A 25,146-nucleotide genomic window follows, 5' to 3' on the forward strand; every position below is an offset into this window, starting at 1 on the left:
TCACTTATTTGTGGAACATGAGGAATAGCATGGAGGACATTAGGAGAAGGAAGGGAAAAATGAGGGGGGCGGGAATTGGAGGGAGAGATGAACCATGAGAGATTACGGGCTCTGAGAAAACAAACAGGGTTTTGGGGGGGGGGGTTAGCCCGGTGATGGGTATTAAGGAGGGCACGTACTGCATGGAGCACTGGGTGTTATACGAAAACAATGGATCGTGGATCACCACATCAAAAACAGTGATGTATTGTATGGTGACTAACATAACATAATAAAATTTTTTTAAAAATACCATAAATGTCTTTTACAGGAGAGAAGAAAAAACATTTAGGTCACTGCTGTGATAGGTTTTCTGTCATATATACCTGAACTGAACTTAACTGAGATAGCTCCTTTTAAGCATTCACGGTTCCCAAAATGAAGGGACTAGAGGAAGATTCTTCTCTGAGCAAGTGCTACTATGTGCCACAGGAACATCATTCGGGACGGCTAAGCCTCCTACGAAAGCTGGTTTGGGCACTGTGATGGAAACTGCCAATCCTCACCAAAACTCCTTCTCACCTTCTTCCATAATCACAGAGTGGAAGCCAGTCACTAGTCACCTCGCTAGGGACCACATTTCCCAGCAGCCCCTGCAGTTACACGGGCCATGGACCAAGTTCTCATCAACAGAGCGTGAGAGGGAGCAGTGCATACCACTTATGGCCCAGAACCCCTAAAATAGCAGGCTGCTTCCTCCACACTTTCTTTCCCCACTTTCTGTTGTTGAAACCCAAGGCAACCCAGACCTAAGAGATGGCACATGAGGAAGAAAGATGGGACCAAGCATAACAGTGTGAAGCAAAGCCGCTAGACCACTATTATGTGAGAGGGAAATAAATCCTTTTGTTCTTTAAGTCACATGATTATTATGCCTCTTCTTTTATCTTAGTCTATCCTCTTAACTAATACATGCACTAAGAGTTACTCCCTCCCTCAAAGAATCCCCCAAGGAAATCTATCTGGAATTATTTCATCCCCTTATTCCTTTGGTTGGTATGGAAGACTTCTGTAATTTCCCACCCAGCCTGGTTTCTCCTTCTTTCTGGCCAAAGTGCCCCTAAATTTCCTTCCAAAAGCTACTGCATCCCCATTTTAACCATGCAATTTGGGTGGAGTTGGCCGCCCCCCTGCTCCACAGATGGGTCTTTTTGTCCAAGCCAGTGGGCACATAAAATAATGAGAACCAAGAAGATGTTTGCTGGGGCTTCTTTGTGACAGTTCCTTCCTTAATCTTCTCCAGTAGCTATTGGGTCTTTCCTTGAACAGTGCGGGATGATGGTGTGAGGTCTGGAACAGCTGCAACCATTTTACAAATGTGAGGGGGAGAACCTAGTCCTGCCTGCCAAGGGCTCCCTCGTGAATGAAGCCAACTTTGTGGAAGGCAGAGCAGAGAAACCGAGGAAAACACAGGGCCTTGTGAACCTCATTTAAGCCATTGGTTCAGGCTATGCCTGAAACCAGCCCTACCTGGATTTTTAGTCATATGAAACAAATCATCCCCCATCTTAGCTTAAGTCGGTTTGAATGGCAGCATAGTCATTCCCCATACAGCAAATCATAACCCAAACTTTACTGGCACTTCTCCTCTTATTCACACTCCCCAGAGCAGGGGAGAAGCTGTTTTCCTCTTCAGAGGGGCTTCTCTGGATTAGTAATCCAGGCTGAATAGCCACAGGTGACAAGGATGCGTCACCCAAAATCTACCTGCCTACTAGTTCCCTCGAATTTGGAGATTCTACCTCCTCCAAAAGAGCAATTTCTTATTCTATTCCATTAGCCTTCTGATGCCAATCCCCAGCTGCTCTGTCCTTTACTGGAAAAGTTCTTTCTGCTCTTATGTATTTGCCTGTGGTCCCACTCAATCCCCTCCCAGCCTTTATAAAAACTCTGACCCCTCACTCCACCATGGGTAACTAACTAGCCTTACTTAGGTGGGGATTTCTGCTCTGTACACTCTCATGCAGAGCCTGACAGCCTGAATTCTAGTTAAAATCTTTTTTCTTCTCTAGACCTCGTTTCTCCTCTTCCCCATCCATCCCACACACGCGCACGCACACGCACACACATGCACGCACGCACGCTCCTGCATTTCTGCCCCTTTCAAGGCATTTCCCAACATGGTGAAATGGAAAAGACACCAGAACCAAAGAGAAAATATGGAAAAGATGTACGTTTGAGTCCCATATCTGCAAATGATCAGCTGTGTGACCTTGGATAAGTGATGTATCCTCACTGACCTCACTCACCCCATGAACAAAGGGGTATAAAAATCACTTTGCCTACCCAGCCACTTCACAGAGCACTTTCAGATTAAGTAGTATAAATGGGAGTGCTTCAAAATGATACGAAACAAATGAAAGAGATTACGCATCAGAAAAATCTACCTGCTTCCTACAAATTCTTACCTTTTAAGGAGTCTGCCCATCCCTGTGTCCCATTTTAAAAAACATGCAAGGAAGCTGCCAACTGGTCTGGATTTCTTCCTCTCCCTACCATTTCCTTCTTCAATAAATCAAAGAAGAACCTGCAATTGGTTGGGAACGTGATGGCTCTCCAGGACATATGACTGAGGGCTCACCGTACACACAGATGTCCTTCCACTCTCCTTGGTGGAGCGCTTAGGGTTTAACCCACAGAAGCAATGTGTAACATGAGCTGCATTTCGATGGCATGCATGGCCCATTCACAGAACATTATTCCTCTTACACGGTATCAAACGAGCTCTCCTCAACTAACCCAGTAACTGGAATACCCTATTTCAGAATAAAACCTATAGCTAAGTCTTTGCTTATCTTTTACCCTGAACAAAATCAAGACACTGCTTTAGAAATGCTGACCTATTTCACATGCTTCCTGTCAAAATCTTTCTGAGGGTGTCCACCATCAAAGAACCTGAAATACATTGGGAAAGACAAGTCAGAACAAAAGGGCTTGCCTTTCATAGGCAAGGAGGATAAATAGTCAAGTCAGAACCAAGGCATCATGGTTGGCCCACTTAATGTTCAGACTTCCAGGAATCCGGGGCTCTTGGTCCACATTTTTATATATATACACACACATATAAAATCATTTATTAAAACAAAGCTGATAGGGTGCCTGGGTGGCTCAGTTGGTTAAGCGACTGCCTTCAGCTCGGGTCATGATCCTGGAGTCCCGGGATTGAGTCCCACGTCAGGCTCCCTGCTCAGCAGGGAGTCTGCTTCTCCCTCTGACCTTCCCTCTCTCATGTGCTCTCTCTCTCTCTCTCTCTCTCATTCTCGCTCTCTCAAATAAATAAATAAATAAAATCTTTTTTAAAAATAAATAAATAAATAAAACAAAGCTGATAAATGTATGTGGAGAAGCCTAAAGGTTCTTTTGCATCCCCCTGGCTTGGTTATCACTGTACAGTATATGGACACGTTGGCCTAGCTCTATCACCAGTTAGCTAACTGGACACCCACAGGCAACTCACCTACATTCTCAAGGGAATGAGCATTTAGATTAAACACAACAGCATATGAGAAACACACAAAGCAAAGTAGAGGTTCAAAAATATTATGGTGCCCTCCTGTTCTTCTGATCTCAATTTCGGCCAAGAGCATAGGTGAATTTATGTCCTTGCTCTATATTCAGAAAAATGATCCTCAGATACAGACAGACAACCTGATCTGATGAGTCTTATGTAAATAAGCCACCAGTGAGGCTGCTTCGAGAGAAACACAGCTGTTAACCGCCCGGACTCCCCAAGACTACACCAGTAATATAGACTGATGAGGTAGACCAGTGGTGCCCAAAGTGCGGTTCCTGAAGCAACCGCATCACCATCACCTGGGAACTTGTTACAAATGCAAACGTATGGGCTTCATCTGAGACCCAGTGAATCAGAAACGCTCGGGTGGACCCGGCAATCCCTGTTAAGCTCTCCAAGCGATTCTGAGGAGCATTTAAATTCGAGAAGCAGCAGTGACAAAGACTCTTCTAACAAAAACCAGAAAGCTAAACCCAGGGAGGCTTCTACTGACCTGATATTCTAATTCTGAGAAGGCTTGCAGCCAAAATTAATAGTTATTATCGCAACTCTATTACCCAAAAGTAAGGGGCCTTTTTTTTTTTTTTAATTGTCTCGGCCTAACCTCACATCGCATAGGATACCACTTAAAGCACTGAGACAAAACTCTCCACCCTGCTTTGTTCTTCCTCACCACCTCCACTGGCCCTGGCACTCCTTCGGACCCCAAAAAATCCAGTCACTACTCTAGGTGCGGAGGAAACATCAGCCAATGCGGGCCTATCCAAGAAACATCCAAAGAGTTAGTAAGGAAAGCAAATATATAAATTCGCTTTCAAACTTAGAAGCTTTCATGCTTCAAAGGATAGCATCAAGAAAGTGAAACTTGAAGAAAAGGAGAAAATACTTCTGAACTATATATCTGAAAATGGACTTGTATCTAATTTTATTAAGAATGCTAGGGGCACCTGGCTGGCTCAGTAGGAATAGCGTGTGACTCTTGATCTCGGGGTCGTGAGTTCAAGCCCTACGTTGGGTGTAGAGATTACTTAAAAATAAAATCTTTAAAAAAGAAAAAAAGGGGGCGCCTGGGTGGCTCAGTCGTTAAGCGTCTGCCTTCGGCTCAGGTCATGATCCCAGGGTCCTGGGATCGAGCCCCGCATGGGGCTCTCTGCTCAGCGGGAAGCCTGCTTCTCCCTCTCCCACTCCCCCTGCTTGTGTTCCCTCTCTCGCTGTGTCTCTCTCTGTCAAATAAATAAATAAAATCTTTAAAAAAAAAAAAAGAAAAAGAAAAAAAGAATTCTTACTACTCCTTAATAAAAAGACAACCCAATTTTTTAAATGGACAAAGCTTGCGAATACACATTTCTCTGAGGGAGATATACAAATGTCCAATGAGCACATGGAAAGATGCTCAACATTGTTAGACTTTAGGCAAGTGAAAATCAAAATCACAATAAAATATCACCTTATACCCACCAGGATGGGTAGGATCAAAAAGTTAGATAATGACGAAGGTGTTTGTAAGGATGTGGAGCATCTGGAACCCCTACACACTGCTGGTGGGAGTGTACAACGGTGCAGTGACTTTGGAAAACAGCCCAGCAGTTCCTCAAAGAGTTCAACGTTACCATATGATCCAGCAATTGCACTCCTAGGTACCCACTCAAAAGAACTGAAAACACATTCACACAGAACACTGTATACAAGTGTTCATAGCTGTATTATTCACAAGAGCTGAAAAGTGCAAACCACCCAAATGTCCATCAACAGACAAGTGGATAAATAACAATATGGTACATCCATAAAATAGAATCTTGTTCAGCCATAAAAAGGAATGGAGTACCGACACATGCTACAACACAGATAAACCTTGAAACACGATGCGAAATCAAAGAAGCCAGACACAGAAAACTATATATTGTATGGTGCCATTTATATGAAATGTCTGGAATAGGCAAGTCTATAGAGACAGAAAGATTAGCAGTTGCTTAGGGCTGGGGCAGGGGATAGGAGGAAATAGGAAGTGACTCCTACATGGTGTGGGGTTTCTTTTTGGCGTGATGAAAATATTTTAAAATTGATGGTGGTAATGTTTGCACAACTCTGAATATACTCAAAACCACTGACTTGTACACTTGAACGGGTGAATTGTATGATCTGTGAATCGGACCTCAGTCAAGTTGTTTTAAAAAGAGTTGGTAAGGTTTAGAAAGCAAGATGAGAAACAATGACAATGGTATTTCACAGAAGATGCTGTGATCGTAAATCCTGGCGCCACGCTGAGGCTGGTTAAACCTGCAGCGAGAAGGCACAGGAGCGCTCTACCTGGTTGAGACCCTAGACAGACAGCTACAAAACAGGATCAATGATTTACATCCAACAGTGGCAAGAAAAGGGAAGCGTTCTTTCCGCTCAGGTTTCAGAGAAAACTGCAAACCCAGATTGTCCCGGCTTTTAGTCAACAGGTGATGACATGGTGATATCACTGTTACAAGAGGTTGGGGGAAGGGGGAGGGAGTCACCTGATGAGGATGGGCATGAAGAAGGTCAGTGGGAAACAGCGTGGGGGCCCCGAGCAAGAAAGACTCACAGTCTCACATCAGCACACCAACTGACAGCCATCACAAATAGCAATCCTATGTGGATGGAAATGCAACATGTCTCTCATGACGATTAAGGGTCTTATCTAACACTAGTTGATTTTTTTTTTTTTGCATATATCTTTTTTAATTAGTATTTTCATTTTCTTTGAGTAAATACCCAGTAGTGGAATTACTGGATCATATGATATTTATATTTTTAATTTTTTGAAGAATGCCATACTATTTTCCACAGTGGTTGTAAAAATTGACGTTCCCACTAACAGATTTTTGCATATTGATTTTATATCCTGAAAGTTTACTAAATTTTTTTATTAGTTTTGGCAGTTTTTTGTAGAGTATTTAGGGTTTTCAATATATAATATCATATCTTGTACAAATAGACAATTTTACTTCTTCCTTTCTGATTTTGATGTCTTTTATTTCTTTTTCTTTCCTAATTGCCTTGGCTAGAACATCCAGTACTGTGTGGAATAAAAGTGGTGAGAGTTGACATTCTTGTAACACTAGTTGATTTTTTAAAGGACCAAATGAGATAGCTAAAAAACTGAAATAAACATATAAAACTAAAGAAAAAAACAATAACAAAAACAAATCCCCAGCTCTTAAAAAAAAAAATACTTCACAGGAAACTAAATATATATATGGATCACCTCATTTACTTCTCACAAAACGCCTAAGGGTAATAAAGCACTAAGAATAGCCATCCGTCTGACCATGCTCACTCAGTGAGCAGCAAGCCCTGACTCCCAGGGAGTCCCTCCACCACTACACTTCACCATCGGCTTTATTATGCAACATTTTCTGAGTGCAGTTCAAAACTGTAACAAGTATAGAGAAAAAAACCACCTGTGTACCTTCCACCAGCTTAAGAAATAAAACTTTCTAGCACCCCAGGTATCCTCTGCCAAGCACGGGTAAGCATGTGGAACAACGTGAACCCTCAGACGTGCTGGGGGAGTGTAGACTGATACAGCCGCTCTGGAAACGAGTGGTGTGACATGGTGACATTATGGCCGTGCGTTCCCAGTGACCCTGCGATTCTACCCCCTGGGAACACGGTCCATGACAACAAACAGCTGGAAACCACGCAAAGGTCCATTCCAGAGAATGGATACGTTCACTTTTGTGAACCTACAAGGCTTCAGACATCAACAGGGTCCTGGGAGTGGACAGCTCCTCCTTTTTCTCCTCCCTCTGTCCACACCCGGGGACATGGGGCAGGTGGTGGAATCAGTGTGGGCACTGGGCTCCGAGTGGCAATGGCTGTTGGCTCCTCTATGTCAATTCTTTCCCTGCCTCCTTCCCTCCTGGCTCCCCTGCTCCCGTCACAAGCTTCAGCTTCACAGAACCAGCTGGCAGGTCCCCCCCCCAACTGGGTACTGCGCCAGGAACCATGGAAGACCAAAAAACCAGAAAGTCAGGTTCACACACTCGGGGCAAGTGGGGCTGAACAGGTAGGTACATAAGGGACTGGCACAAAGCAGAGTGGAAGGAACGTATTTAACAAAGCATTGAGTCCAACAAGAATGAGAAGTTGAGGGGCGCCTGGGTGGCTCAGTCGTTAAGCGTCTGCCTTCGGCTCAGCTCACGATCCCAGGGTCCTGGGATCGAGCCCCACATGAGGCTCCCTGCTTGGCAGGGAGCCTGCTTCTCCCTCTCCCTCTACTGCTCCCCCTGCTTGTGCTCTCTTGCTCTCTCTGTCAAATAAATAAATAAAATCTTTAAAAAAAAAAAAAAAAAGAATGAAGTTGAAACGCACGAATTTCCTACTCCAAGCAGGGGTCAGAGATGACCTCAGAAGCCTCCCACTGCAGTGGGAATAGCCGCTCCCTTTGTTCTTCCCCTCGGATATTTGGACAACTTAACTTGTAAGCTCAGAACCATAGGGATCCTTTCTCTCCCCACCAACAATGCCGAGAATGACTGCAGAAATGCTGTCTGATCCCCAGTGCAGTGACACAGAGAACGTGATCATTTGTCCAGATGACAAGGGATTCAACGGGATGAGCTCGCTAGGAATCAAATTCAAACCCCAGCCTCTAGCTATGGGACCCCAGGCAAGTTGATTAACTTTTCTGGGCCTTGGTATCCTTCCCTACAAAATCAGAATCATCCTCGTAATAGGAAAACTAGCAGTATCAACCTAAGACGGTTATTGAGAGCATTGCATGAGACAAGATATGTGAGCTACTCAGCACAGTGCTTGACACTAATGAACCCTGTAACCAAAAGCCAAACAACAATCTCCAGCGAGCAAGGTGTTTGCAAATCCGGACTTCCTGGCATTTATCAGTTTCCAAATCCGTCTCCCCTGCTGGACGCCTTGAAGGAAGAAACGTCATTTTACCCCTCTTCTTGTCTCCAGCAACGAACACTGTGCTTTGCATGCACTGTACATGCTCATAAAGATTGATGAGTGAATATATGCAGAGATGAATATTTCATAAACAAAGAAGATGAGTTTGTCCGGTTAACCAAGGAATCAGGCAGGGAATCAGACCACAGTGGTCCGGTCTTCAAACAGACTTACTACAGAAAGCCACCAAGGGGTGAATCTGGCAACAGAAGTTCAAATTCCACTCACACAAGCAGCATAGTACACTCTTTTTATTCTTCTTGCTCATTTCTCCCTCCCACCTCTGGCAAGTCACTGGAATGAGGCCAAGCAATTACCTGTATTTTTCCCTCTCAGACCTAATAAGCTTAAATTTTAAACTGTCAGTCTTACAAGCTTCTATTTTCTTCAGTCTCCTTCTGTAATTTAGGCCTTAACCCTGATTTTAATTACAGACTAGTACATTAGCTGTTCTCGTGTGTAGAAAGAGAATATCAGGACTGGGGGTCACAAGCAGCCGAAGGCAAGGCTGTGAGTTCCAGCTCTGATGGGACCAGCACCTTGAATGCCAAGAAAGTAGCCTGCTGTGGGCTGAATTGTGTGCCATGCCCCCTACCCCAGTTTCACAAGTTGATATCCTTTTTTTTTTTTTAAGATTGTATTTATTTATTTGACAGACAGAGACACAGCAAGAGAGGGAACACAAGCAGGGGGAGTGGGAGAGGGAGAAGCAGGCTTCCCGCGGAGCAGGGGGCCCGATGCGGGGCTTGATCCCAGGACCCTGGGATCATGACCTGAGCCAAATGCAGACGCTTAACCGACTGAGCCACCCAGGCGCCCCATAAGTTGATATCCTAACCCTAGTACCTTGGAATACTGTATTTGGAGACAGGGTCTTTACAGAGGTTATTACATTAAAATGAGGACATTAGGGTGGGCCCTAATTCAACATGACTCGTATCCTTATGAGAGGAGATCGGGGCACCTGGGTGGCTCAGTCAGTTAAGCATCTGCATTCAGCTCAGGTCATGATTTCCGGGTCCTGGGATCAAACCCCGCATGGGACTCCCTGCTCAGCTGGGAGCCTGCTTCTCCCTCTCCCTCTGCCCCTCCCCCCCCAGCTCCTGCGTGCACGCTCTCTCAAATGAATAAATCTATAGCAAAAAAAAAAAAAGGAAGAAGAAGAAGAATAGATTAGGACACGGACACACAGAACGAAGACAGTATGAAGACACAGGAAGAAGACGACCACCTACAAGTCAAAGAGAGAGCCTCAGAAGAAAGCAAACTTGCCAACACCCTTATCTGGGACTTGAAGCTTCCAGAACTGTGAGAAAATACATCTCTGTTGTCTAAGCCATCTGTTCTATTGTACTTTGTTATGGCAGCCCTAGCAAACTAACACAAAGCCCATCTTCAGAATCAGGAAAACCAAAACTGACCAAGCAAATTAGTTGGTAGTAGAAAGGGAAAAATGAGGAGGGAGGTAGCTTTTCCATTTCCCCAAGCCCCAAGTGCTAACTCAGCCAAGTGTTACTTTCAGAATTAACCAAAAGTACTTCCTGTCCCAAAGTCTTACCACATTTTCTGGCAGCTTGTGTCCAGGGAGATATTTTACATTTTCATGGTCATTATTTATGATGTCTGTCAGTTTTCTCCCATTAACCGTTTCTTCAAAGACCCACATCTTAACTGTGGAGGCAAACTTCTTAAGTTTCTTGACATTATTACCAATTATTTTTGCAACAGCTGAACCCCTACGAAAGAAACAGTGGAGAAGAAAAAAAAATTAAACTCACTGGGGCAGAAGAGAAAAAGCATTTGATTGTAATTCAGACAAAATACGTGCTGATTCAAGCACAGGGCTTATAACTTCAGATGGGAAGTTCCTATCAGCCACAAGCCCTTTGAAGCTTAGTTGTTTTCACCTGGAAAGAACACCTGCCCCCCCCCCCCCCACCCCTGTGATCAGGAAAGCCCCAGAATTTGGTACAAGGTCAAAAACACCACCCCTTGAAACTAGTAAGCATCGGGCGCCTGGGTGGCTCAGTTGGTTAAGTGACTGCCTTCGGCTCAGGTCATGATCCTGGAGTCCCGGGATCGAGTCCCGCATTGGGCTCCCTGCTCGGCAGGGGATCTGCTTCTCCCTCTGCCCTCTTCCCTCTCGTGCTCTCTGTCTCTCATTCTCTATCAAATAAATAAAATCTTTAAAAAAAAAAAAGAAACTAGTAAGCATCAACCTATCTTGGGAGAGAGTATCACAGGCAGAAAAGAAACCCACCTAAGAGATGACACAAAACATAAAAACAATACTTGGTGGGTACTCTAAGCCTCGGTGGCAACCAGGCTGTATTTCAAATCCATCACAGAGATTAAAATGTAGCCACCGTAGAATAAACTGTGTTCTGGTGAACTGCAACAGAGTTGCAGTCATAATGGGAAGACAAGAACCTGAGTGAATTCCAGGAAAGGAGCAGAGTGAGAGCACTGGGACTCGGCTGCCTGGGTATTTGGTGCCCCCAGCAGACCTGGTTCACCCAGCTGGCCTCTAGGCGCCCACAAGCTCCCTTTTTCTCCTGCATTTCTGTTCACCAAACACATTCTGGTTACTAATCAGTGTCCCAGAGGCTTTGCTACAGGGGAAGAGAAGGCATTCCAACTAGTTAAACACCAGTCCCCTGGACAAGGGCTGTAGGTCCGGGGCCGGCGGCCACCACAGCAGAGGTGTTCCTGGTCAGCCCCGGCACCTGCGCCCATCTCACGAACATGCGCAGAGTGCACAGTGGGCCACGGGCCGCTGACTGGGCCTGGGTGACTCTGAATGGAGAAATGGTTTGTTTCGGGGTGCCTGGGTGGCTCAGTCGTTAGGCGTCTGCCTTCAGCTCAGGTCATGATCCTGGGGTCCTGGGATCAAGCCCTGCATCGGGCTCCCTGCTCAGCGGAAGCCTGCTTCTCCCTCTCCCACTCCCCTGCTTGTGTTCCCTCTCTCACTGTGTCTCTCTCTGTCAAATATTAAAATCTTTAAAAAAAGACAGAAAGAAAGAAAGAAAGAAAAGAAAAGAAAAGAAAGAAAGAAAGGAAGAAAGAAAGAAAGTTTGTTTCTTATACACCTTTCCTGGTGTGGAAAGTAATTGCCCTTACCTTGTTCACCTCTCTGAGTGGGTGGTAAGCTTTGGAGAGCCAAGAACGCATTGCCTTCACTCTACTGGATCACCAGCATCTAGTCCAGTAGCATTAGGCACAGTGGGCACTTGGTAGATATGTGATAACGGAGATAAATGAGTGAATGAGTGACTGATCGAAGTGACTGGTGAAACCAGGGAGAAGGCAGAGCCAGGTCCCTGATGACCTCACATGTAACATAATGGAGTTTCCCCCCTTATTTTAGTCATGTCATTTTCAGCACCAATGAATCCCAAAGGATACACAGCATGGTCTGGTGGGCTTAATGTTTAACATTTCCAATATTCATTTAAATTTTCTGAACTAAAAAAAATAAATAAAATAAATAAATAAATAAATAAATAAATAAATATTCCGAACTAACTCATTGCAGCAGATGCTACAGGTTTGCCTTTGGTTGCAGATGCTTGGCTTCCCCGAGAGGGGTTTGTAAAGGGAGAAGCAAGTATGTTCTGGTAAGACCACCAGGAGGGATCTGGTGGTTCTGGCTTATTTTCCCACTTGATTTACTAGATTTGGATTCCTTAGTGCCTAGTAGTCCCCCCTCACTTTGCTCACTTCCCCAGAATCACACTTGCCCTCTGTGACCTTGTGTGAGTTACTCAATGCCAAGGAACACTGTGAGCCTGAGCTGTTACCTCCCTGGGAGTCCGTAAGCAGCTGTTTCTCAGATTACAATTAAGGTGATAGTGATCATGGGGAGAATCTTGGCCTCTCCTCTTTTTTTTTTTTTTTAAGATTTTATTTATTTATTTGAGAGAAGGAGCACAAGCTGGGGGTGGGGGAGAAGTGGGAGGGACGAGAAGAGAGAGCAGCGGACTCCTAGCCAAGCAGGGAGTCCGACATGGCGCTGGAGCCCGACATGGCGCTGGAGCCCGACATGGGGCTGGAGCCTGAAATGGGGCTCAATCCCAGGACCTGGAGATCATGACCTGAGCAGAAGGCAGACACTTAACCGACTGAGCCACCCAGGTGCCCCTCCTGGCCTCTCTCCTACAAAGTGTCAGGAGGAGAACTGGATGAATAGGTGTTTAGCTAACAAACTGTCTTGCCAGCAGAGAGTAAGAATTTCACAGGTAAAGCCACAGAGCTTTGATATGTGCAATAGTTTATGCTATTCTTGTGAGAAAGGACAGCGAAGAAGTTCTGCATAGTTGTTTGGAGCAGCTGTTTTCAATGCTGGCTGCACGTCTGTCCCTGCGGAGCTTTAGAAACTACCCATACCTGACCCTACTCTGGAGGCACAGATTTCATTGGTCTGGGGGGTGGCCTGGGACTCAGGATTTTTAAAGTTCCCAAGTAATCTAATTTACAGCCAAAGTTGAGAACCACTAGCTTAGTTTATCCATTTATAAGGAGATAAGGGAAGGTGATCGGGATTGAGGGAAGAAAGATGGAATTTAATTTTTTTTTTAAGATTTTATTTATTTGAGAGCGAGCGAGCACAAGCAGGGGGAGGGGCAGAGGGAGAAGCAGGCTCCCCGCTGAACAGGGAGCCCAAGGGACCTGGGGCTTGATCCTAAGACCCCGGGATCACAACCTAACCAAAGGCAGATACTTTTTTTTTTTCTTTTTAATTTTATTATGTTATGTTAGTCACCATACAATACATCATTGGTTTTTGATGTGGTGATCCACAATCCATTGTTTTTGTATAACACCCAGTGCTCCATGCAGTACGTGCCCTCCTTAATACTCATCACAGGGCTAACCAATCCCCCCCCCAAAACCCTGTTTGTTTCTCAGAGTCCATAGTCTCTCATGGTTCATCTCAAAGGTAGATACTTAACCAACTGAGCCACCCAGGAACCCCGAGAAGCATGGATTTTAATGCAAGGACAAATCTAGCAAGGACAACAAAAAGATTCTAGTGCCTACGAGGCCTTGTCTTGCTCTCTAAATAACTTACACAGTAATCTGTTTTGTTTTTTGGGATCAGGACTTAAGACACTATTTTATTGTTTTAAACTCTTTGACAATCTCGTAAAATCTTCACGTCGAACCAAACATTTTGGTTGTTATTTGGTACAATCTCCATGTGGAACAAAACATTTTCTTTGCTACCCACCTTTTTTCTGGGTTGTTTATTAAACCTCTAAAATTATAATCCACCTCAACATAATAAAGGCCGTATATGACAAGCCCACAGCTGACATGACATTGGGTGTTCTTACCACCAAAAATGCGGGAGGGGGGTCAGGCAGAAACTTTTTATTTTAGGAAATAAATGTTTATTTTCTTGTTTTTATTATTTATTTTTTTATTTTTTATTTTTATCCAAGATTTTTATTACCTTGGTTTGTAGTGGTTTCACGGGTATATTCCTTTCTCCAAACCCACCAAGTTATATACATTAAATACGTTCAGTGGTTTCTGTTATGTCAATTATGCTTCAAAAAAGCTGTTGTTTTGTTTTGTTTTCAAAGTATATAATCCACACCCCAAACTCCTTTTTGGCTCTGAAATGGTACTTGCTGTTCTCACTACACGTTTGTTACTACTTCTGACCAACATGAAGGAAGAGGATCAGACAGCGCAAACCAAGTGTTCTGGCGGAGCCTGAGTGTTCTGAAGGGACTGGAGGCTATTGTAAGTGACATACCCTGTTCTTAAAAAAAAAAGAAAAGAAAGAAAGAAAGAAAAAAAAAAAAGTGCCTGGCCTGCTGAGAATGAGTCCAAAAAACACTCCCAGATATTAGAATTGAGCTTAGTATAAAAGTCCTGGCTACCGTCCACGCAGGCAGTTTCTAAGTGGTCTGGTCGGGGTTGGGGCAAAGGTCCCCAGTCACACTGTTGGAGCTCTCCACGTTTCAGGGGTTTTTCCTGCCACGGCACAAGCAGACCCAGGCATGGATCTTTCACTGTCAGGGTCAAGGGCGTGGGCAGCCGTTTCCACACCAGCTCAGCTCATTCATCTACTAAATGACAGGTGGGACAGTGATCTTTAAGGTCCCTTCCAGGTCTCAGATCCAGTCCAGTGTTTTCCAAAGTGAGGAATGGGTGCCAGGGGCACCCCCAATGGCCAAGGGCTACCCACACACACAGCACTAAAGGACACTGATGCACTCATGCGCTCTCAACACCCATGGCCTTCTGAGAGAGTGCAGAATGTCTCATTTGAGTGCTACTGTGTTGTTACCATCTCTCCAGCATGTGCTAATTTCCCTTCTTCATGAAGTCTCTAAGTGTCTCAGACACTGAGCCTGGGCAGGTTGCAGGATTTGGCAAGAATTCTATTAACACTGTTTGGTTTCCATTCTCCTGGTTGTTGTCACCTCCAACATAAGATATTGATAGTAGTGATAGGAAGTTTTCTTTTAACACAAAGTCTAATAAGCAAATAATAACACAAGTATGAAGCAGAGCCAAAATCTATATGGACGGAGCCTGCAAGATGGAGGTTTAATCCTGTCCAAACTTTTGACCTTGCAGATTAAGACACTGAAGATCAGAGTCACTCTGACCTTGTGTCACACAACCAGGCAGTGGCCGAACCGGGCTAGGGACTCAGGGCTGTTCATGGCCAGTCCTGAGTCTTCACACAGATGTATAGTTTCCAAAGCCCACTCTTCCTGCTCTTTTATATTTGCCCTCACACAGAGTAGAATCATTTGTTGAAAATGCATGCTGAACACCTATCAAGCATAGACACTGCTGGGCACGGGGCATACAGGGAATAAAGCACATAAGTCCGCACCCTCATGGAGCCTGGAGACTGGGAAATGGAGACTGAGGGTGCTCCAGCAAGCTCACAAAGAAAAGTAACTATGCCGTGGTGACCAAAGTGGCTAAGCAGATGACACGGTGACACTCAGGTCAGGGAGTGCCGGGAGGAAGTGCAACTAGGGCTGAACTCCAAAGGCTGAGAGGCCCTCATCTGGGGGAGGGGGTGGGGAGACTTCAAGGCCCTGGAGCAAAGGTGCAGGAACAGGTGGGGCCAGGGGATTATCTTCTGTTTTTACCTGGAGCCAACACTTGGAGGGAGAGGAGAAGGAGGGGGAAGGAGGAGGGCATGGGAGGCGGGAGGGGAGAGGTCACAGGAAGGAAAGGGAGTGACAGGGAGGAGAGAGGGAGGATAGGAGGGAGGGAGGTGGAGAAAGGGAGGAAGAGGATGGGATTGCACAGGAGGGAAGAGAAAGTGAAGAGGGGAGGAGTGGGGGCCAGGCCAGAAAGGGGTAGGCCTGCCGGGTGTCAGGCCCTGGTTTTTAATGTTTTTATTTAAATATAAATGACATATAACATTGTGTAAGTTTAAGATGCACAACTTGTTGATTTGATACATTTATATACTGCAGTATGATTACCACCATAGCACTGCTTTCAATATCTTACCCGTATTATCTGTTTCATGCCTCCGCAACCCTTTGAGGCAGGTTTTATTATTATCATTATTTACATATATTATATATATTACATATATTATAGTATCCATCTATTATCCCCATTTTTTTTTTTTTAAGAGGGAAAGAGAGAGAGTGGAGAGGGGGTAAAGGGAGAGGGAGAGAGAGAATCTTAAAGCAGGCTCCACGCCCAGCATGGAGCCCAATGCAGGGCTCAAGCTCACAGCCCTGAGATCATCACCTGAGCTGAAATCAAGAGTCAAACATTTAATCGACTCACCCAGGTACCTCTATTATACTCATTTTTTACGTGAAGAAACTGCAGCCCAGAGAGCACATAGGTGGTTAGTGGAAGACCAGAGAGTCACACCCTAGGCCCTGTCTTCAACTCTGGGCTCTCCCTCCCTGGGTTCCAGCTGGATGGACATCCACCTGCTGGAAGTCCTAACCTCCAGCATGGCATACCTCAACCCCAGCCCCCTTGGCATTCACTCTCTTGCCTTCTTGCCCTTTCCTCTCTAAAAAGGTGTAGTATTTTCATCAGGCTGGGGATGAGCTGCATCAGCCAAGGAATGGCCACCTAGCAAGCCAGCAGCGAACCCGACAGAATTCCGGTGGCCCATGCTCCTCCTCCACAGAATGCAAAATCTTTCTGGGCCAGAAAGGACCCTACAGTACCTCCTCCTTTTTACAGAGGAAACTAAGGCCCAGTGAGGGGAATTAGCAAGGATTCAGCCAGATTTTCCACATTCCATGCCCCAGACTCTTCCAGAGCTGATCAGACTATGGAACCAAGGGAATTTTGTTTTAAATAACATCTACGTTTTTTACTCATAAATGCAATACATGAACGATGAAAAGGCAATTATGAATAATCTCACCACCCAGGGAGAACCACTGTTAACATTTTGTGTAATTCTTTGCATTAAAGGGTCTTTAAAATACAATCAAATGCCAGACTAATAGATGCAAATGTGAGAAATGAAGTATTTTAAATACAGATTCCACTCGGCGAATGTTTATTTGATCTCTGGATCGGGAAGCTTTCTCAGCTTAAAATCAAAGGAAGAAACCACAGAGGGGAAAAAAGATCAACGGCGCAACTTCACAAAGAGGGGGAGAAGATGAAAAAAAGCCTTTCTATCTATCAAAATTCAAAGGGCAGAAGAAAAAGCTTATGATAGAATGTTATATTTAACTAAAAACAGGAGGCAAAATTGTACATGCCACATGACATGCGATTAACAAAAGATATACCACCTCGCACCCATTAGGATTGGTTACGACAGGAAAAAAAAAAAACCCCAAACAAACAAAACCGGAAAATAATGAGCGTTAGTGAGGGTGTGCAGAAATCGGACCCCTTGGGCACTGCTGGAGGGCACGTAACGTGGCGCAGCTGTCATGGGAAGCAATACAGTGGTTGGTCAAAAAAAAAACTAAAAATAGAATTACCATATGATCTGACGATTCCACTTCAGGGTATGGACCCCGAAGAACAGAAAGCAGGGACTCAGATGTGTGTATACCCACAGTCATAGCAGCATGACAGAGGCCCCCCTCATCTGCCCTTTCTGTTTGCTGTGCTTTCACTTACCACCCCCAACCCCAAATGCCAGGTCCCAATCCCTGTGCCATTCACCTCACTTCACCTCCTATCTGCAGCTGATCATCTCATCTCACATCATCACAAGAAAGGGGAGTACAGGACAATTAGGTATTTTGAGAGTGATGAAACTACATTCACATAACTTTTATTTTTTATTTTTTATTTTTTAAAGATTTTATTTATTTATTTGAGACAGAGAGAATGAGAGACAGAGAGCATGAGAGGGAGGAGGGTCAGAGGGAGAAGCAGACTCCCCACCGAGCAGGGAGCCCGATGCGGGACTCCAGGATCATGACCTGAGCCGAAGGCAGTCGCTTAACCAACTGAGCCACCCAGGCGCCCTACATTCACATAACTTTTAATACAGTATATTGTTATAACTGTCCTATTTTATTAGTTATTGTTGTTGATCTCTTACTGTGCCTAATTTATAGATCAAACTTTATCACAGGTACGTATGCACAGGAAAAAATACAGTCTTTATAAGGGTCTGTACGATCCACAGTTCCAGGCATCCCCTGGGGGGTTTTGGAACGTATCCCGCACGGGCAAGGGGGACCACTGTATTCACAACAGCCAAAAGGTGGAAGAAACCCAAGTGTCCATTGAAGGATGAATGAATAAACAAACAAAATGTACTATATAAACACAAATATTATTCAGCCTTAAAAGGGAAGGATATTCTGACACATGCTACATCACAGACGAACCCTGAGGACATTATGCTAAGTGAACGAGCTGCAAGAAAGATAAATACTGTATGATTCCACTTATATGAGGTACTTATATGTGCTCTCTCTTGCTATTGTTGGAATCCAGCCACCAAATGGAGAAGTTCAAACTAGCCTGCTGACGAATGAGAGATAGACAGACCGGTCACTCCTCTCGGCCTGGCAGAACCTGCCCACTGCCAGACACACAAAGGATGTCATCTAGGACCAAGAGTCCCAGCCAGCCCAACACCGGACCTCAGCCTTGTGAGTAAGCCCAGGCTAGACCAGCAGAAGAGCCTTCCAGCTTAGTTCAGATTGTTGATCCCCAGAATCGTGGGCTAATAAATGACTACTGTTTGAGGCCATTAAGTTTTGGGGGATATGGTTAGGGAGCAACAGAAAACTGATTCAGTTCCCAACTCCCAAATGTGGAAGGGACTGAGCCCCAGAGGAGAATGAGGCAAAATGCCACTGTATAACCTTAAGAGAACTGAGAAGACTTTGGGCAGGCTGAGCTTAGTTTGTGACATCACCAAGCATGGAGGTGAGGGATGAAGGGAAAAGAGAGACGGGAGACCTGGCTGGTGTGGACCCCCAAAACAACTTCCCACCAGCAACCACTGAGAGACCTGGAGACAGTACCTGGCTTGCTGCAGAGACGAGCAGAATGAGACTTCTCCATCCAATGGGATGTCTTAGAAGAGAGTGGGCTCACCCAGACAGTGCTCGGAGATTAAGGAGTGGAAGTTAGAGTGACAGATTTTTCACTCAGATATAAGGTTTTTCTAACAATTACTCTGCTAGATTAATTTTAGAAAGATCAGCTGCCTTAAAAATAGTAAACTATGATCATCTGGTATGTGTACAAGAGGAGGGATGCCTGTTCCAGAGGGAAACAATGACAATTTTCAAGACCACATTTCAATTTGGTCTTTCTTTCTTTCTTTCTTCCTTCCTTCCTTTTTCTTTTTTTCTTTCTCTTTCTTTCTTTTCTTTCCTTTCCTTTCTTTTTCTCTCTCTCCCTCTTCCTTCCTTTTTTTTAAGATTTTTAAGTAATCTCTACACCCAACATAGGGCTCAAACTCACAGCCCCAAGATCAAGAGTCGCATGCTCCACTGACTGAGCCAGCCAGGCACCCCTCAATTTGATTTTTCTCAAGTGGAATATTGTTATACTAGACTTTTGTTGGGAGGGTAAGATATAAGATATTCGATATTTCTGTGATGATGAGATTTGTCCTCAGATAAAAGTATGCTTCTCACTGAAAATGACAAGAATATATAGAAACAGGGCCCTTAGATGTAGAAGGATCTGGGCTTCAACTCCACCTTATTAACCACTGACCTTGTAATGTTCTCTCTCCATCTCTGTTTTGTCATATAAAATTGGGAGAACAATGGTACTGCTTGGGCTTGTTATGAGGTTTAAATGAAGTAACGTACATATCTGACACTTGGAATTGGAAATCAACCTCCCAGGGAGGGAGGAAGTGGAAGAGAATGATAATGACAGTGGTGAAAGGCTCAGGGAGAATTGCGAGCTCCTGACTCACCCCTACAAAAGCAGCCATGGTTTATATACATATCTTCCTCAGCTTACAATGGGGTTATGTCCCAATAGACCCATCGTTAAGTTTCAAATATCCTAAAATGTATTTAGTACCCCTCACCTCCTGAACACCATAGCTTAGCCTAGCTGAACTGCAACATGCCCAGAACACTTAAATTAGCCTACAGTTGGGCAAAATCATTGGACACAAAGCCTATTGCACAATGAAGTGTTGACTAGCTCAGGTAATTGATTGAATACTGCTGTCCATGTACCACTCGTTCACCCTCGTGATCGGTGGCTGACCGGGTGCTGCAGCTGCTGCCCGGCATCACGATGGAGGATCCACTGCGTAGCCCCAGCCCGGCAGAAGATCCAGATTCACAATTCAGAGTATGGTTTCTACTCAATACACATCACTTTCGCACCATTTTAAAGTCGGAAAAGTGTAGTGGAACCATCGTTAAGTTGGGGACCTTCTGTACTGAACAGGGGACAGAGGTGATAGAAATAGTTAAGCATCAGGGCTTTTTCTGGGTTTTAGTTGTACAAACTCTCACTCTGGCTCACAAGGGAACTCTGGATCTTTTCCCAGTTCAGCTCCCACCCATCCCATCATTCAACTATCCCTCTGGCTCCCAAAGCAGAGGTATGTCAGTGGCACCTATGGACAGGGAAGGGATTGTTTCTGCCCTCAGAGGAGCTCATTTATAGCGGCTCAGACTGCTTCCATGTGGGCATGTAGCAAGAATCACCACAGAAACTGAGTAGCACAGACAAAACGGTGACAGAGCTGGGCTAAGGGCTGCAATGCTGCACTCAGATGGTTCCAGCAGACCAAAAAAAGATAGTCACCCACATCCAGCTCCGGTCATCCGTGCAAAGTAGGCCAAAGCTCCCCCTGCCCTTCAGTCCAGCTGTGGGTGATGGTGAAAACAAGGGTGAGAGAGAAACAACTCCCCCAACTCCGCCAGCTGCATATCAGTTACACTCTTTGTCTTTCACCTTCTCTCCCTTCTCTGCCTCTGCTTCTTGGTCAGACTCCAACTGGATCCATTTGGTGACTTAATGATGGTGCTGGTCAAGGTTGATCAAATAAACTCAATAGCAGTAGCTGATGTCTACTGAGTGCTGGTCACTTTGTACTCTCCCCGGCTCATGTCATTTCATCCTAACCAAAATCCTAGACAGCAGGTACCAATATCACAACCAGTGATTCTTGAAGAAGCAGTTTGCTCAAGGCCTTATGACTGCCAAATAGGGGACCAGGATTGAAACCCAAGGAGTGGGAATCCCCAGCCCCTCCTGTATTACCCTGCCTCCAAAGGGGTTTGGGGGCTTGGACATATGCTCTTTACCGCAGAGGTTTGGCTGTAACAACAGCCCTGAGGTTTCAGTGCTAGAATGGGATCTTGCCCTGTGTCTGGGTCATTTTCCCAAAGTTCTGGTAAGGACACTTTTTTCATCTTCGGAAGAATTTACGAAGATTTACATTTGTTTTTTGTTTGTTTTTTCTTTTTGTTGTTTTCTGAATTCCCAGGGCCATAAAAAGCCAGGCAGGTCAGGAAACACCTCCCTGCACCCCAGGTGGTGGGCAGCTTCTTGGGGCTCAGCTGGATGCATGAGAGCCCCCTCTGGCCTCCTCTCTCTGACCTGTCTATAGGAAAGGAGGTGCCAAAGGACATGACAAGGGCGCGTTGCACAACCCCTTGACTTTGCTCCCATGTCATTCCGGGCTGAAGCTCCTGGCCAAGTCAGCCAGATTCATTATCTGTATTGCAATTAATGATCATTTACATAGGGGAGGGCACTCAAATGTGAGGACTATAGCCACCTTTTAGCTATGCGTTTAGATGTGACAACAGCTTTATTTACACAGCCACGCTCAGCTACTTCCAAGTCCCAAGTTTAAACATTGCTTAAGCAACTTCACATTCTTGAATTAAGGACCAAATCTGCAAGGGCAGGTCCATCTCTAGATAGTATTTCAAAATCAGCAGAAGGCCAAAGTCCTGTAAGGAAAAATCTGTCCCACCCTCAGGGCAGATGAGTCAGCAAGTGTAGCCTCAGTGGTCATTCTGATACAGGTGGTCTTCGGATCACACTTTTAAGCAACACTGTTTAAAAATGTAATGTCTAACTAACCTTGTGACAGATATTTCATTCCACTTTCCATTTCTTCTGAATTTATCTTCCAATTTATCTCAGCCCGGAAGGTAAATTCCTTATAGGCAGGGATTCTGTACCATTGTGCCTGCGTTGCTGGAAATACCTGCTGACCAGAGCTGAATACCCCCCAGGCCCTAGGAAGCCTCTCCATGCTGTTTTCAGTTCCCAAATTTCTGAAATCTCTCTGGGGAGGTCATGATCCTCTCTCTAGGACTCGAGTGCAAGCAACAATGTTCCTGTCTGCTCCCGTAATTAATGGAGCTGGGCAGCCAGCCCAAAGGATGAAGATGGCACATTCTCAATTGCTGTGCTCTAAGGTCACTAGCCAAGTTCTACTCCATTTCCTTGGGCTGGAACGGGCCAAGAAAAAAGTCAAGTACAGCAGAGTGAAGCCGTGGGAAGGCAGCCAAATCCCACTGGAGGGGGTAGGAGTTTACTTCACTACTCCCGCTCCAGGCCCAAATCCAGCATGGCACGCCATGCTCCTTCTGCACCTTGCAAATTAGGAAAAGGCTCTGTCATCTGTGGTTCTGTGTCCTCTTACAGAAGAGGAAACTAATGTTAAAAGAACACGTGCTAAAGGAGAACCTTTCCAGTCCCATGGCCAACAGGCCACTGTAATCTCATTCAAAGTGACCTTGGGATCAAAACTGGCAAAGCCAATCTGGAAGTCCAAATGAAGCTTTGCAGCGGATAGGTACCAACTCCACTAAGTGTGTAGAACATTCTGTTGCTGGCCGAAAAAAAGAAGTTTACAGTAAAATGCATAATATCCTAGTATTTGCAGGGCAGAGAGGGAAAGGAATATATGTAAGCATTTGCTGGCATCTGATGGAATATCCTTCAGAAAGGCCAGAAGAAACTGATTAATTACTGGTTTTCTTCCAGGAGATATCCTGGGGGGCAAGTGTGAGTGTCAGATATTTCATTGGTTTTTTGTACCTTCTGGTTTTTGAATGTGCATATATTACCTCATCAAATAAAATTACATTTTTAAAATTAGTTTTAAAATTTTTATTTAGCATATGCCCAGCACTAGGGTAGATGGCTGTTCTCAAGAACTGGATAGGGAGGAGAGGAAACAGATAATGAAATAAATCATTACCTTGCCTGATGGGGCCCGGGGTGTGGCACAGGGAGAGGCCAGTGGCCTCGCTGGGATGGAAAAGTGGAGAACCAGGTAAGATTTCCTCCAAGAACTTTCTGGGCCAAGTCAAAGAGTAAGACAAATAATTAGGACCACTTCTAATGCTGTAGCTCTCCTAGAAGCCTGAACTGTGATGAGTGTCCGGCCACAGAAAAACACAAGCACTGAAAGGACCCAACTCTGAACTATTCTATACCAGTCCCTCTGATGTGCGAAAAAAAAGGGCATTAACAATGGAAAAATGACTGCAAATATCAGAGGCTATTATATTCTGCTTCCTTCCACCCACCTGGCCTCACTTTCCACTACACTCACCCAACACACCAGAGTAGCAAAGTTTGATAAAGGGAACTAAAAGAGCTGCCGTTTACAAAGTGCTTAGAAGAGCGCCTGTCACAAAGTGCTTGTATAAATGTTAAAAGTCAAATAAAGCCTAGCGGAGAGGCGAAGCTTCGCAAATACCCCTCCAGAGAATTCCCAACGCCCCTGGACTACTCCGGGAGCCGGGCCTGTTGGAACTTGGATTTTCTTATCTACATAACCTTCCTAAGATACTGCACGTATCAGAAGCGGTGGGCGAGACCCGCACTTGGAAAGGCAGAGCCGGTCCCGTCCATCACCTGGGTGGCAAGAGCCCTTTAGCCCCTCTCTGCTTCGGTTTCCTAATACCGAAACTACGGCCAAAATGCTCGAGTCTCCACCGATTCCTCGACCCAGGCGATCCGCCCAGGAGAATGGAGAATGCTCTTAGAATGGTGCGCAAAAACACCCGGGCGTGGCGAGCAGGTGGCCTCCGTGCGCCCGCCGCGCGGTGACGAGAGCGCAGACAGGTGCCCGCGGACGCGCAGTACCCTCTCGCCGTGCTGCCCTCCGCGGGCACGCGGGCCCAGGGCCTCCCGGGCCAGTGTCTCGGCGCGGCCTCCCCGGGTGCGCGGTGCCCAGCCCTGCCGCGAGGCCGCCCGCCCCGCCTCCCTGCGCGCGGTGCCCGGTGCCCACGCTGCGGCGGGGACGCGCGGCCCTAGCCCGCCCGGGAGAGGGGCTTCCTGGAGGCGGAGCCCGCGCCACCGGCCCGCCGCCGCTCACCAGTTCCCTGAGCCCACGATGCACACTTTCAGTGGCGCCGCTGCCATGGCCAGGATGGAACGCAGCAGCCCGACCCGTGCCTCCCCAGCCGGCCGCCTGCCTGCCTCCGAGCGCACGGCTTTACCCACAGCGGCTCGCGGGGGCCCCGCCCCTCCCGCCTCTCCGCCAATGGCCGCGACCACCGCCGCCCGGGCGCCCCGGGCCACAGCTGACAGCCTGGGAGGACCCGCCCCGCCACTCCCGAGAACCACTGCGCACGCCTGAGCCTGGCGGGCCTCCGGGCCCGGCTCCGGCGCCGACCCGCCCCTGCCCGAGGCATGCCGGGACTTGTAGTCCGCGCCTCCGGCGCCCCCGCCACCCCCGGCGCCGCGCGCCCCTGGACTGCGGCTGCAGCCGCGCCACGTGCAACCGCGGGTGGTTGCGCAGCTGCTCTCTCGCAGCGCCCGGGGCTGCACCGCTGTTCCTGCAGAACGGGCCTACCCGGGCTCGTCGTGGTGCCCACCCCCCGCTCGCGCCCTTCTCCCCACGCGGGAAGCGCTGCCACACCAGAGTTTGGAGCCGAGAGAGGATCCCAGGTTGACTCTAGAGTCGACTCGACTGGGGGCGAAGTTCAAAGTACCCACACCTGCCTTTTCAGCCTCTGCCTCATTTGTGGAAACAGGAAACAGTCTGGCACCCTCTGAACTTCTTAGTGAATTTCTGAGGCCTTCTGGAGGTAGCTGGACCTGAGCTTCAGGATGGACACTTTCTAGTTAGTCAAGAGAGAGACCTGGACGCCGGCGGCATCGCACTCCCCCACTTGCTTGGCAGGACGTGCCTCCTCATTGTCTTTGCCCAGGGCGCCTAGAGAGCTTGTGGTTCGGACACTAGAGACTATGCT

The 25,146-nt window shown here is 46.3% G+C and overlaps 1 protein-coding gene across 2 annotated transcripts in view; it reads right to left on the reverse strand.

Moving 5' to 3' along the window:
* Positions 1 to 24,385, reverse strand: part of GPD1L (glycerol-3-phosphate dehydrogenase 1 like) — a 77,784-nt gene extending 53,399 nt beyond the window's left edge. For both annotated transcript variants that reach the window (XM_081825394.1, XM_081825404.1), the window contains exons 1-2: positions 24,267 to 24,385; positions 10,053 to 10,230 (exon numbers count right to left, since the gene is read on the reverse strand). In XM_081825394.1, the coding sequence (XP_081681520.1) occupies positions 10,053 to 10,230; positions 24,267 to 24,313 (225 nt within the window). In that variant the 5' untranslated portion in view covers positions 24,314 to 24,385. The remainder of the gene's footprint in view (positions 1 to 10,052; positions 10,231 to 24,266) is intronic.
* Between the last annotated feature and the right edge of the window lie 761 nt (positions 24,386 to 25,146).

Source organism: Leptonychotes weddellii, chromosome 1, assembly GCF_054177405.1.
Source record: "Leptonychotes weddellii isolate Sample4059 chromosome 1, ASM5417740v2, whole genome shotgun sequence".
NCBI lineage: Eukaryota > Metazoa > Chordata > Mammalia > Carnivora > Phocidae > Leptonychotes > Leptonychotes weddellii.